This window comes from Oryctolagus cuniculus, chromosome 2 (genome assembly GCF_964237555.1).
Source record: "Oryctolagus cuniculus chromosome 2, mOryCun1.1, whole genome shotgun sequence".
In the NCBI taxonomy this organism is placed as follows: domain Eukaryota; kingdom Metazoa; phylum Chordata; class Mammalia; order Lagomorpha; family Leporidae; genus Oryctolagus; species Oryctolagus cuniculus.
In genome coordinates, this window is record NC_091433.1 from 3,115,956 (window position 1) to 3,129,834 (window position 13,879).

At 70.9% G+C, this 13,879-nt stretch overlaps 2 protein-coding genes across 4 annotated transcripts; one reads left to right on the forward strand and one right to left on the reverse strand.

Moving 5' to 3' along the window:
• Positions 1-391: 391 nt before the first annotated feature.
• Positions 392-8,551, reverse strand: TADA2B (transcriptional adaptor 2B). 3 transcript variants are annotated; one of them, XR_011386826.1, is made up of 3 exons: positions 8,048-8,522; positions 887-2,674; positions 392-653 (listed from the first exon to the last, which is right to left on the reverse strand). XR_011386826.1 is itself a non-coding variant. In XM_070069549.1 (2 exons), the coding sequence occupies exons 1-2, from the start codon at positions 8,315-8,317 to the stop codon at positions 1,682-1,684; spliced, it is 1,263 nt and encodes a 420-aa protein (XP_069925650.1). In that variant the 5' UTR covers positions 8,318-8,551; the 3' UTR covers positions 392-1,681. The 3 variants fall into 3 exon arrangements, 2 of the variants coding, with proteins under 2 accessions (XP_069925650.1, XP_069925651.1); XM_070069549.1 differs by having other exon boundaries at positions 392-2,674; positions 8,048-8,551; XM_070069550.1 differs by having other exon boundaries at positions 392-2,674; positions 8,273-8,380.
• On the forward strand, positions 8,543-10,772 carry CFAP184 (cilia and flagella associated protein 184). Its single transcript, XM_070069548.1, has one exon. The coding sequence runs from the start codon at positions 8,946-8,948 to the stop codon at positions 10,545-10,547; it is 1,602 nt and encodes a 533-aa protein (XP_069925649.1). The 5' UTR covers positions 8,543-8,945; the 3' UTR covers positions 10,548-10,772.
• The last annotated feature ends 3,107 nt before the right edge of the window (positions 10,773-13,879 follow it).

Consider the following 13,879-nt stretch of genomic DNA (forward strand, 5'->3'; position numbering starts at 1 on the left):
CGCACCCTGTCCGTCTGGCGGTGGCAGGGAGGCTTCCGCGAGCGCGTGCGGCCCCTCCCGTCAGCGCACAGCCGGCCCACGCTGCTGGAGAGACACGGACAGAGCTGCCTTCTCCACGGCTCGTGGACGGCAGCGGGCAGCACTCTGGGCGCGCGTGGCCGCTGTGCAAGGTGGGAGCCATCTCACGGGGCTTGAGCGGTCCTGACACCCACCCGGCAGGTCCTGCGAGTCTGAGTCGCCCCAGTCACGAGCGGGGCCCCACGGCGGCCGCGCGCTCACCCAGCACGGGCTGCATGGAGGCAGCGGGAGTCGGCCAGAGCTGCAGGTGGACAGCAGTGCGGCCGGGGCTGGGGGCCCCGAGGGGCAGGTGGCGAGAAGCATGCGCGCACAGTGTTCTCAACTCCTTTAATGTGGAAAAGGGGGTAAAAACGCTCGGAGTTCACACCGCGGGACATGCTCGGGTGTGGCCGCCCAGGCCGCGCAGACGGCCGCAGTCACCTCTCCCGGCCCGCATGCTGGAACGCTGCTCCAGGGGCGCGGCGGCCACGCGTCACGAGAATTGGGTAGAAAACGCCGAGGGCGACTGACGGACAGCTGCGGGGGCGGACGAGTAGCCGGTCCTGAGCTTGCGTCTCCCTTGGAACGCGTTAATACTTCAACATAAATTAATGATACATTCATCGTGGTGGCTGAACAGTCAAGCCTAGGGAAACTTCCTACCTCGGCGTAGGGCGCAGCAGGCCGCGGCGCACAGGCTCCCGCCCGGCCCCACACCTCTCCCGGGCCTGCTTCCCCTCAGGGCCCCTGGGGCGGCCAACGCAGCCAGCGACACCCAGGCTGGCTGGGGCCCGGTCTGAAATGCTTCTCTTTAATGCTGAGGTCCTACCTGGGGACAGGATGAGAAGGGAAAGGCACCGTAATCAACTCGTCCTTGGAAGGGAGGTGTCCTGGCTCCCGCGTAGCTTGGTCATCCAGCGCGGGCGCCAAGGCGAGCCGCGCCCAGAGCCCCGCGCTGCCGCGAGCTGCAGGACGAGGCCACCCGCCGTCCTCGAGGCCCAGGAGGCAGCAGCAGGCCGGGAAGCAGCGTGCAGGCCGGGAAGCACGGCCCGGCGCGGCGGCCATGCGGGGTGCCCAGCTGGCCCGGCCGGCGTCCTAAGCGGAAAGGGAACTTGAACTGTGATGAAAGTCCTGAGGAAGCGAATGCCAGAGCCTAGAACTCAGCCTTGAACCTGTGAAGTCGTGTTCTTCAGCACGGCACACACCCCTGGGGGCCCACGGGCGCGTGCCCCTCCTGATGCGCCTTGTGTGGGGGACGAGGCCGGCCGGGCCGGAAGGACAGCTCCCGCTCGCGGCCGGCGGTCGCCGTGCCCAGCAGGTGCCTAAGGAAGCGCCATCCCGCCTTCTCCGCGGCCTCCGGTAAAGTGCTCGTGCCCGGCGCCGCGCCTGGGCAGCCGCGGCTCCGCACAGCTCGGTGGCACCGGGCGGCTCCGGCGGCACGAGTCTGTACCTAAAAGGAAGAACACACAACACGAAAGGCCGTTCCGCAGCCTCGTAATGCGCTCCGAAGCGAGCTCGGCCGCACGGGTCTCGCCGGGCCGGGTGGGGGCGGCCGCGCCTGCGTGGTCACGCCGGGCCGGGTGGGGGCGGCCGCGCCTGCGTCCCCGGGGGCGCGGGGCGGGGCTCAGGAGGCGTCCCTGGAGATCCAGCCGCTCTCGGTGAGGAAGGCGAGGATGCGCTTCTTGAGCACCTTGTCCAGGTAGCCGGGCAGGCGGCTCTTGGAGGGCACGCCCTGGCGCTTCTGCAGGTGCTCCTTGATGATGATGGTCTTGACCGTCACGTAGCGCGCCGGGCTCAGGCCCAGGGAGCTGCACAGCAGCTTCTCGCGGTCGGACAGCAGCTCGAAGCCCGGCAGGTGCTCGATGGCGGCGAACTCGCCGTCCCTGCCGTCCTCCCGCGCGCGCCGCGAGCCGGCCAGGCCGCGGTTCTCCTTGCGCTTCTCGCGCTTGTGGCGCGCCGCCTCGTACTCGGCCGACTCCTCCATCCTGGTGATGCCGTTGCGCCGGTAGCGCTGCAGCTCGCGGATCTTGGCGCGCAGCAGCTTCTCCCTGTGCATGCTCTCGAACAGCTCGTCCAGGTCCTTGCAGGACATGAACTGGTAGAGCGGCCGCAGCTTCAGCCGCAGCTCCTTCTCCTCCTTGGGGATCTTGCGCTTCAGCGCCTTCTCCTTCTCCTTCTTGTCCCGGCCCAGGAAGGCGGGCACCAGGTTGTAGTCGCGCGCGATGTTCTTGCGGCGCTGGCGCTCGCGCAGCTTGCGCACGTACATGTCCACGTGCGCGCGCTTCAGCTCGATCTCCACGTCGTCGTCGTCGTAGTTGACCGAGAGCCCGCTGATGAGCGCCTCGGCGTCCTGGTCGTACTCGATCTCGTAGTCGTCGCGCAGCGGCATGTAGCCCAGCTGCTGCTGCTCGGCCACCGAGATGTCCAGCGGCGGCAGCGGCGTGGTGAGGCTGGGCGACAGCGGGCCCCCGCTGGGGCACGTGTGGTCCGTCACGCGGTTGGGGATGGTGTCGGGGATGCAGGCCTTGCCCAGGTTCCCGTGGATGTACATGCTCACGTAGTGCTCCATCACCTCCTGCGGCGTGCGGGACGCGCCCACGTGAGCCGCCATGTCCTCCTGCAAGGACACGGGTTGGACGTCAGCCCCGCCCGCCCGGCGTGGAGCCCGCCCGCCCGGCGTGGAGCCCGCGCTGTCTCCGAGGCGGGGAAGTGAAGGTGCAAACTCGCCCACGGCCACGGGTGAGCCCCCTGGCGCTGGCCGCCCGGGGCACAGGGCAGGGAAAGGTGACGCCCCCGTTCAGACGAGGGTGCAGGGCCGCTGGCTGTGCCCGGCGGAGAGGCTGGCGGGGAACCTGCGCGGCCGAGCAGGGAGCCCGTGACAGCGGCTTCTCGAGGAGGAAACTGTACAAGCCCTCAATCTTTCCCTTCTGCCGAGAGGCCTCTTCCTCCACGCCAACCGCTAAAGCCACTTCACAGGCACTGCCCAAACTGCGCACTCATTCCCCGGCCGCCTGCCCCACGGCACCCCCGGAGGCCCAGCGGGAGGGAAGCAGCCCGCCCACAGACCCACGGCTCGGCCTCCCCGTGGGCCACCCGCCAGGGCCGGGCGCCGGGCCCTGCCCTCCAGTCCCGGGGCTCCGTGGTGCGGCTCCGTGCAGTGGGCTCAAGGCTGCAGCCCTGGCCCTAGCAGGGAGAGCACAGCGCGGGGCCGGGACACTCGCAGCCCTGGTGTCTGTGGGAGTGGCGGAGACACGCCACGCTTCTGCCTCGGAGCAGCGGGTGGGGACTGTCCACACAGCCCTCGCCACACTGTGACCGCCACACCGTTGACTGTCCACACAGTGACCCAGGCTGCTCACTGCACAGGCTGGGCGCAGAGCCCCACGCGCGGGTGCCCCATCGGGATCAGGGCAGGGCCCTTGGTGGCCCACCCCAGCCACCGCTCACTGGCTCTTGGGAGGGAAAGGGTCATGTCGGGTAGGGGCCCTTGGGGGCCTCCGCCCGGGCTCAGAGGGTGGAATGGCTGCACCCCCACGGATCCACAAGCGGTCCCAGCGCCCCTGGGACGGGCCCTGCACGAGGCTCCCGCACGCGTGAGCTCAGAGGAGCCGTGCTCCCCAGGGAAGCTCTCAGCCTCCCGCACCCTCCTCTCAGGAGCCCGGCCTCAGCAGAGCTGCAGGGCAGCCATGGTGGGTTCCAGAAGGTGCCCTCTCCCCACCTGGTCCCGGCCCCCCCACTGGCTGTGTGCCGGACCAGTCCACTGGCCTGTCGGCACTGTGTGCACAGAAGCAGGGCCCCCTCCCGTGGGGGTGGACAGCTGGAGGCGGCAGCGTGCGCACAGTCCCACAGCCAGGGAGCCCACAGCGCCCACGGCCACCCCCCGCCCTGCCGCAGCCCCCGTGCGGTGCGGTGCTGGGTCAGGACGGCACCCTCCGGGGGAACCCCACCAGGGCACAAGGCCAGCCGGGATCACGCCACCCCAGCAGTGGGGTCTGGGGCACGTGGTCCCATGGAGGGGTGTGGCCGCCGGCGCGGCCTGGTGCTGGGGGCCACACCCAGGCTGACCCTGACCTGGCCGTGTGGGAGGGGCGATGGTGCACCCGGGGCCTCGCGCAGGCTTCACAGCCTCCTTCCTGCCTGGTCCCCCGCCTGCCGCCCTTCACCCAGCCAGCACTGGGCTCCGGTGCAGGAGACAGGACGGGGCTCGGCCTGGCCCCCAGGCCCCTCGCAGGGTGGGGGACAGGCTCCAGCCCCCTTTACCGCAGTGACGAAGCCATGCGAGGCCCTCCGTCCTCAGCGGGGCCCTGGGGACGCTCGGGTGGACACCGGGCCCGCGGGGCAGGGTCGCGTCCCAGCTCCAGCCCTGCTAACGCTTCCCGCGGGGGCACAGCTGGGGCAGGGTGACGGGCTCTCACAGGAGACCTCCAGCCAAGCCCCAGGGGTAGGGGCGCCTGGGCCGAGTCAGAAGACGGGCGCTTTCTCTCACAGTGAAGCCCTGGCCACGAGGGGGGAGGGAACCCCGGAAGGTGCCCACCCGGTCCGGCCAGCACCATCTCCTGGGAGCTCCTGGCACTGCCCTCTGCCCACTCACCAAACCTGGGCCCCCAGCCGCCCTCGCAGTCCTGCTGTCACCTCCGCTCCCACTCGGACCCAGCGGGCAAAGGCCACTGGCTGCAGGCCAGCTCCCTGTGGTCACACAGGGGCCCACACACAGCTCTGCCCCGTGCTGGCCTCGCCCTGCCCCTGCAGAGCGGCTGTGTGGCGTCTTCCCGGGGGCTCGGTGGCGCCTGGCACCCCGGCTCCTCGGCCACTGCTCCTGGCCTCGTCGGACAGAAGCCCCGGGTGCTGGTCCCCTCCTCCAACTCCCTTGGAGAGGCCCGGCCTGCGGGCCGCGCGCGTCCTCAGACGAAGGCCTCCAGCATCCGCCCAGGAACGCAGAGCGAGGCTGGGGTGTCGGTGTGTCCACGCGCAGCGGCCAGCAGGGGGGAGGCCTGGGGAGGCCTGGTCACCTCCACGGGACAGGCACGGGGCGACTGCACTCACGGGGCCCCGACGAGGCCCGGCCACGGAGGCGGGCTCGCTCAAGGTCTGCGTGGATGCTGCTGATGGCTGCGCGTGACTCTCAGTGCCCCCAAACGGTACGCGCGAAATGGTAACCTTTACGTCATTTTACAATAAAAATGTTAGGAAAATAAAAGATAACGTCTGAGACTTTGAGACGTAGTCTCCGTTCTCTGACACACAGGCTCTCAAAGCGGGGTCCCTGACCCCGCTCGCACGCCCGGGGAGCCCCCGCAGGCTCCGCACCCGCACTCAGGCCTGCTGCCATGCGCCCCTAAGGCAATCCTAAGAACTCCACTTTCTGGACACCTCCTGGCAAGTGGGCAGGGCCCCTTGCCACGGCCCAGCCAGCCCGGGCCCTCGGAGCTCCGGAATCCTTACACCCCCGCTCCCTGGGGGCCCTGGGGTGAGCGACTGCCGAGCAGTCAGGCGGGGCCAGGCCAATGCCGGCTCTGCCCGCGCCCCTCTGCGCCCACGCTGCCTCCCCATTGTAAGGTGGAGGCTGGGAGGCAGCACAGGGCAGCGGGCCCGGCTTCTGCCTCGTTTGCCTCACGCCAGGCTGGCAGACTGTCCCCGCCGGCCCGGGGAGGCCCCAGCTCCAGCAAGCTGGCCTCCCTCTGCCACAGCACACCACCTCCCTGTGGCCCGCCCGCGCCCACTCACCACCCGGCGCTGGCGAGGTCCAGCAGGGCGGCGCACAGAGGGCCCCGAGACGGCACGGCCCCGGCTCCCCAGCTCTGGGGCAGCCGTTGTCATCACGCGGGGAAAGCCCTCCCTCGGGACTCCCCTGCCTCCTAGGATGAGCCGGGGCGCACGGGCAATGCGCCGGGCTGGCCAGATTCCAGACAAGCCACATGCTTGTCCCATTCTACTCAAACCTCGACTCCCACGGCCCCTCGAGGCCCGGCCCCTCCTGTGATGGTTCGGCTGCCTTCAGCCCGCCCCGCCTGCGACCCCCGACTCCCGCTGAGCCTCACCCAGGACCTGCTGCTGAAGTCGGGGCCTCTGGCCTGGCGTGCTCCTCCCTCCACCTCCCCGACGCGGCCCTGTCCTTGTCCCGTGCGTGGGCTCCCACGGAACCAGCGCAGGATCTGGCCACACCCCAGCCTCGAGGGTCCTGAGTGCTGAGCCCGGGCGGCAGGCCCAGGCTCGGGAACCCCACAGCCCGCAGCCACCCGGCTCCAGCACCTACGAAGTCCCGGGACCGGAGCCGGCACTGCGGTGCACGGAGCACAGCGGCCGCCTGCGACGCCAGCACTCCATCAGGGCCCTGGTTCAGTCCCGCGGCCCCACTTCCCATCAGCTCCCTGCTGTGGCCTGGGAAAGCGGCGAGGACGGGAGACCCGGAAGCAGCTCCCGGCTTCGGCCTGACCCCGCCTGGCCACTGCAGCCACTTGGGGAGTGAACCAGCAGACGGAGGACCCAACTCTGCCCTTCAAAAAATAAAAGCAAAATCTTCCTTAAAATGTTCCAAGATAAACATAATAAAAAATTACCAAAAAATAGTTCAAAGATAAATAGAATTAAAAATCACGAAAAGGTTCAAAGAGAAATAGAATTTAAAATAAAAAAAAAAAAAAGCCACGGGCTCCTGGACAGGCGCCGGCTCGGAGCTGTGGCCCAGCGAGACCCCGCCCCCCGCGCGGGCGGAACCACGCGGCTCCAGCCGCAGACTGGAGGCCCAGAGGGGTGAGGCAGCTCGCCCAGCAGCACAGCCAGAGGCCAGAGCCGCGCCGGCACCACCCGCGGCCTGGCCGGCCGGCGCCGCACCACGCAGGCCCTGGCAGCCGCGCCCCAGGGCCCTCCCTGCCCTCACCTGGACGGCTCCCCAGGCGCCACACGGCACGCAGGCTCCGCCTCCCCAGCCCTGTCCGTGTCGGACCGGTTGGTCCAAAGGCCCAGCCCAGGGCTGCTGAGGCCCCGCGAGGCCCACGGGGAGCTCAGCCAACAGCTCCAGCGCCCGCGTGCGGGCGTGCGGGCGGGCGGGCAGCGCACCGGGCACGCAGCAAGGGCAGGCCGAACGCAGGCGGTGTGCGACACGGGCCGTCGGGGACCCCGCCAGGGGCGCGGCAGGGCCGGGCTGTCAGCAGGGGCATCGGCAGGCTAGCGCCTGGACCTGTCCTGGAAAGGCGCGCCCGGGGTGGGTGTCCGTTCACGGTGGGGGTGCTGAGCGACGGGTGTTGTGAGCGACCGGTGGAGCCGTGACAGGTGGAGCCGTGAGTGACAGGTGGGAGTCCTGAGTGACGGGTGGGAGTCCTGAGTGAGGGGTGCAGTCGTGAGTGACAGGTGCAGTCGTGAGTGACAGGTGGGAGTCCTGAGTGACAGGTGCAGTCGTGAGTGACAGGTGCAGTCGTGAGTGACAGGTGGGAGTCCTGAGTGACAGGTGGGAGTCCCGAGACGGGTGGGAGTCCTGACGGGCGTGTCGTGAGTGACGGGTGGACTCCCGAGTGGCGGTGTCGCTGAGACACGCGGGCGAGGCTGTAAGAAAGGCGGGCTGGGCCGAGGGCCGGCGTTCGCCGTCGGCACAGAGCAGAGCCCGGCGCGGGGCAGTGAGACGGGGCTCCGGGGGGAAGGGCCGGCCCAGCGCCCACCGTCAGCCGGAGGAGCCGGAGACCCCAGGGCTGCGCACAGAGACGCAGGCAGCCCCTGCTCACCGCACGGAGAGGCGCAGGACGCGGGGGACGCGGGGCGGTGGGTGCCCCTTCCCGGCTCGGGCGTGGGGGCGGGGGGCCGGGAGACCCCCGAGGAGCCGGCCCGGGCTCTCCCCGCCGGCCCGGGCGCGTCCAGTGCAGCTCCACCTCCCGAGCGCCCGGCGGCGGGCCCAGGCCCGGAGCCGGCGGGGCAGCACACGGGCCGGCCCACGCCCTCGCAGGACGCACCTGCGGCCGCCCCGCGCTGGCCCGCGGGGACCCGGGCGGGGGCTGCTCACCCAGTTTCCGAAGCCGAACTGCTCGATGGCGTCCAGCAGCAGCTGCTCCTCGCGGCTGGTCCAGCCGCCCTCGGCCTCCGGCCCCCAGAGCGTGAAGCGCCCGCCGTCCACCAGCTGGTAGCCGTGGTAGCGGCGGTGGTGGCCGATCTCGGCGCCGGCCGAGAAGCACTCGGGGCACAGCTCGATGTCCTGGCACTCGGTGCAGCGGAAGCGCAGCGGGCTCACCTCGGCCAGGCAGTACACGCAGTACTTCTTGCCCAGCTCCGCCATCTTCGCCCGCTCGCCGCCCGCCGCCGCCGCCGCCGCCGCGCCGCCGGCCGTCAGCGCCGGGCCGCCCGCGGGGCCCGCCGCCCCGGCCGCGCACGAGCCGCCGCCGCCCGCCGCCGCCACCGCGGCCGCCGCCGCCCAGGCGCCGCCCCGCCGCCGGCCCGCCGGGCCGCGGCCCGCCTCCGCTCGCAGGCGCCCCGGCCCGGCCCGGCCGCCGCCGCCGCCGCCGCCGCCGCCGCCACAGCCGTCGCCCCGCCGCACCGCGCAGGCGCCCCGCGCGGGGACCCGGCCCGCCGCTCTGCGCCTGCGCGCCGCGCGCGCCGGCCGCCGCCTGCCCCCGAGCCTGCGCGGCGCCCCGCCCCCGGCCTGGCGGTGGGAGAGGGGCGGGCGGGGAGGGAGGCGGAGCGCCACGCCCCTCGCGGCGCCGGCCTACGCCCGCTCCCAATCGGTTCCGTGCCTCTCCCGCTCGCGGCTCGCTATTGGCCAGCGCTTTCAGGGGGCGGGGCTGAGGGGGCGTGGCGTCGAGCCGCTGGCGGGCCAATCGGCGGGCCCACCGCGCGCGCCCTTGGTTGCCCCGGGAAACCTAACAGCCTGCGGCCGAGGTCCGCTGCCCTGGCCGAGCCGGTCGGAGATGGACGACCACACGGAGCACAGGGTCAGCACCATGGAGGAAAGCGGAGACGAGGCAGGCCTGGCCTGGCGCCCATCCGACATCGAGGCCAGCTCCGGCCCCCGGGCTCCGGGTGAACCTGCGGAGCAGGAGCCGAGGCCGGAGACGGAGGAGGAGGGGGAGGGTGAAGAGGAGAAGGAGGAAGAGGAGGAGGAGGAGGACAAGGAGAAGGAGAAAGAGGCGGCAGAGGCCCCCGAGCGAGGCGCCCCCGTGGACGAGCAGGCCGAGGCCGCGGAAGGGCCGGAGGCCCCGGAGGCCGCGGGCGAGGAGGGGCCCCTGGAGCCGGGGAGGCTGTCCACGGTCGGGGCTGAGGAGCCGGCCAAGCGGGCATCGGAGGCCCGGCCAGAGGCGGCGGAGGAAGAGGAGGCGGCGGCGGCGGCGGCGGGGGAGGAGAGGAGGGCCCCGTCCCGCGCCTCCCTGCGGGCGTCCACGGCGAGCGAGGCTGCGCCCGGGCCGCCGGCCGAGGCGGCGACCGCGCAGGCCGAGGCGGCGGCGCAGGAGCGGGCGGGCGACTACGAGGACCTGGAGTGGTCGGCCGAGGTGCAGCAGCAGCAGGAGCGCCAGCTGCGCAGCGAGCTCCTGGAGCAGTACCGCGCGCTGCTGGCCGAGCGCGGCCGCTACCAGCGCTGCAACCTGCACCTGCAGCACCGCATCGCCGAGGCGCTGCGCAGGAAGAAGGGGCTGGAGGCGGGCGAGGCGCCCGACAGGGCCGCGGAGGCCGAGGCGCCCGAGAAGGAGCAGGCGTACGTGCGGCACCTGGCCGTGCTGGAGGAGCTGCGGAAGCAGGAGGCCGACGACCTGGAGTGGTACCACCAGGAGCTGGCGCAGCTGCAGCGGCAGGCCGGCGAGAGGCTGGCCAGGGCGGAGCGCGAGTGGCGCCGCTTCCAGGCGCTCAAGCGGCAGGTGGTGCTGCAGGCCATGGGCAGCGGGCGGCTGCGGGGCGGCCGCCAGGCGGCCGTGCGCGAGGTGGAGCAGCTGCAGGCGCTGGAGGAGAGGAAGGAGCGCGAGATGCGCGCCGTGCGCCTGGAGAACGTGCAGCTGCGGCAGAGCCTGGCGCACTTCGAGACGCGCATGCGGGCGCAGGAGAGCCTGGCCGACGGCCTGCTGCTCATCGACTTCGAGCAGCTCAAGATCGAGAACCAGACGTTCAGCGAGAAGGTGGAGGAGCGCAGCGAGGAGCTGCTGCGGCTGCAGGGCAAGGTGACCAGCCACGTGCAGGTCATCACGCACGTGCGGGAGAAGCTGCACTTCGTGGACACGGAGAACGCCTGCAAGAAGGCGCAACTGCTGGAGATCGAGGCCCAGGTGGCCCAGGGCAGGGACGTCCTGACCAGGACCAAGCAGGCCCGCGACAGCCTGCGCGTGGACAACGTCAAGCTGAGCCAGAGGTGCGGGCTGCTGGGCAAGGAGGCGCTGCTCCGCGACCTGGAGGAGAAGGTGGACAGGACGGCGGCGCTCACCCAGCGCCTGGAGGCCCTGCAGCGCCACCACGCCGGGCTCCTCTTGTCCTGCAAGGGCGTCAAGCAGAAGATCAGGGAGGCCAAGGCCTTCCTGCCGTCTTGACGCCCCGGCGCCCCGCGGAGACGCGGCTCCCCAGTCAGCGCCGAGCGCAGCACGGCTCGCCCGTGCGCCTGGCGCGGGGTCACGCGCCGGTGCGTGTCCAGTCCCTGTTAATAAACTGCGGCGCCCGCCCGCGGCTGAACGATCCTGCGATTCCAACCGCGTACGCCAGGGGGCGCCGTTCCCCTTCCACACGGAGGGCTGACGATTAAAACCTCACTGTGGGTACCGCGCGTGTGGTGTTGGTCACTGCTCCTACTCCACCAGGTGCAGGTGCTGCCAGGTAACTAGCACTCTCCTAACCCTTGAGCCAGGAGCTTCCTCCGCGTCTCCCACGTGGGCGCAGGGGCCCAGGGACTTGGGCCATCTTCTGCTTTCCCAGGCCACAGCAGAGAGGGCTGGATCGGAAGTGGAGCAGCCGGGACTCGAACCAGCACCCATATGGGATGCCGGCACTGCGGGCAGGCTTTACTCACTACACCACATGCCGGCTCCCCCAGTCAGCCCAAACGCCCAGCCCAGGGCCAGGGCCTAACTTGGAGCTGGGTGCTGGGATCCCTTCCCTCATCCTTGGTAGAACGCTGAGGAGTGTAGACGAGCAGTGAGTGCAGGCTCTCTCCCCCAAATGGGTCGTAAGCTCCATTCTCCTGGTGTCCGACATCTCAGAGAGAGGCAGAATCCACACCTTGCTGAGAACGTCACCGTTAAATAAACGGCTTTATACTGTGAAAACTGGTGGAGGCGGGGCGAGAGAGAGAGCCGCTCACTCCCCAAATTCCCCCAAGACTGTGGCTGGGCCAGGCCAAGGCCAGGAGCCAGCACTGCGCCTCGCAGGAAGCCGGAGCCCGGAGCCCGGGCCAAGCCTGCGGCCAGGCCCCGCGATGCGGCCCAGGGCACCTGCACCGCTGGGCCAACACCTGCCCCAGCTTCATCTGCTGACACGGTTCGCTTTCCAAAGCAGCCAATGGAGTCGGCTAGGATTCCTTCAGGGCCCGCGCTGTGCGGCCGCCCCGTTTCGCCAGCAGGGCACGCAGGGAGGAAACGCCAGGGGCGGGCAGTGTAGGCAGGAGACGGCAGTGCCCAGACCACACCGCACCCCTGGGCACAGCGCTCGCCTGCCTGGCTGGGCGGCCAGCACCCAGCACCTCGCCTCGTGGTGGTGTTCAAGATGTGTGACTTATTTGTTTGGAAGGCAGAGAGAGAGAGAGAGAGAGAGAGAGAGGTCCCATCCGCTGGCTCACTCCCCAGACGGCCACGACAGACAAGCACAGGCCACGATGACCCAGGAGCCCAGCACTTCCTGAGTGCCTCCCACACGGTGGCAGGGGTCCAGGGTCTGAGCCATCCCTCAGCCGGGAGCCTGATGGGACACGGGGCAGGTGGGACTCGCCCCGCCCTGATCCGGGGCACGGGCGTGCCGGGCGGGGCCCACCCACCGCGGTGCAGGGACAGCTCAGTATGCAGACACAAGGCGTCCCCACATTCCCAGGCTTCACACGGTTGACGTGTGTTTCAGGAGGGGGAACCGTGCGGTTTTCAGGTTTGGGAGTACAAGCAGCTAACAGTGCTTTACCGAGGGCACGGGCCCGGCTCTCAGCAGTGCTTTGTGTGTGTGCGTGTGTGTTAAGATTTACACAGAGAGTTATACAGAGAGAGGGAGAGAGAGAGGGAGAGAGAGGTCTTCCATCCGCTGGTTCACTCCCCAGATGGCTGCAACGGCCAGAGCTGCTCTGATCCGAAGCCGGGAGCCAGGAGCTTCTTCTGGGTCTCCCACATGGGTGCAGGGCCCAAGCACTTGGGTCATCTTCCACTGCCTTCCCAGGCCACAGCACAGAGCTGGATGGGAAGTGGAGCAGCTGGGACTAGAACGGTGCCCATACAGGACGCCAGGACTGCGGGCGGCAGCTTTACCCACTCCGCCACAGTGCCAGCCCCACTTCTGTTAACGATGTCCGTGGCCCAGCCTCTCACTTTAACCTTCACGAGCCGCTGCACAGGCGCCGGCTGCCCTTCCTGACCTCGGGGTCACGGCAAAGGAAGAGGCAGCTCGGAGGCCAGAGCCCCGAGGGCCCAGGTCGGGACCTCTGGCCAAACCCAACGTGCAACTCGGGTTTCCTTTCAGCGGGCGCCGCTGCCACCAGCAGCTCCAGGGCGGGGCCGCGATGTGACCTCAGCTGCTCCCAAGGTCACAACGTTCGGGGAAGGGCCGTGCCCTCACCCCACAGCCTGAGCATCCTTGCAAAGGGGCGTGGGCCGCGAGTCCCGGGACGCAGCCCGGCTGCAGGAGCAGAGGGCGCTGTGCGCATCAGCACCCAGGCCTCCGGGAGGTACCGGGCGGGCAGCACCCAGGCCTCCGGGAGGTACCGGGCGGGCAGCACCCAGGCCTCCGGGAGGTACCGGGCGGGCAGCACCCAGGCCTCCGGGAGGTACCGGGCGGGCAGCACCCAGGCCTCCGGGAGGTACCGGGCGGGCAGCACCCAGGCCTCCAGGAGGTACCAGGTGGACGGGCAGCACGCAGGCCTCCGGGAGGTACCGGGCGGGCAGCACCCAGGCCTCCGGGAGGTACCGGGCGGGCAGCACCCAGGCCTCCGGGAGGTAGCAGGCAGGCAGGCAGCACCCAGGCCTCTGGGCGGTATCGGGCGGGCAGCACCCAGGCCTCCGGGAGGTAGCGGGCGGGCGGGCGGGCAGCACCCAGGCCTCCGGGAGGTACCGGGCGGGCGGGCGGGCAGCACCCAGGCCTCCGGGAGGTACCGGGCGGGCAGGCAGGCAGCACCCAGGCCTCCGGGAGGTACCGGGCGGGCAGCACCCAGGCCTCCGGGAGGTAGCAGGCAGGCAGGCAGCACCCAGGCCTCTGGGCGGTATCGGGCGGGCAGCACCCAGGCCTCCGGGAGGTAGCGGGCGGGCGGGCGGGCGGGCAGCACCCAGGCCTCCGGGAGGTACCGGGCAGGCGGGCAGGCAGCACCCAGGCCTCCGGGAGGTACTGGGCGGGCAGGCAGGCAGCACCCAGGCCTCCGGGAGGTACCGGGGCAGGCAGCACCCAGGCCTCCGGGAGGTAGCAGGCAGGCAGGCAGCACCCAGGCCTCTGGGCGGTATCGGGCGGGCAGCACCCAGGCCTCCGGGAGGTAGCGGGCGGGCGGGCTGGCAGCACCCAGGCCTCCGGGAGGTACCGGGGCAGGCAGCACCCAGGCCTCCGGGAGGTACAGGGCTGGCAGCACCCAGGCCTCCGGGAGGTACCGGGGCAGGCAGCACCCAGGCCTCCGGGAGGTACTGGGCAGGCAGCACCCAGGCCTCCGGGAGGTACCAGGCGGGTGGGCAGGCAAGGGCCGGAGGAACAG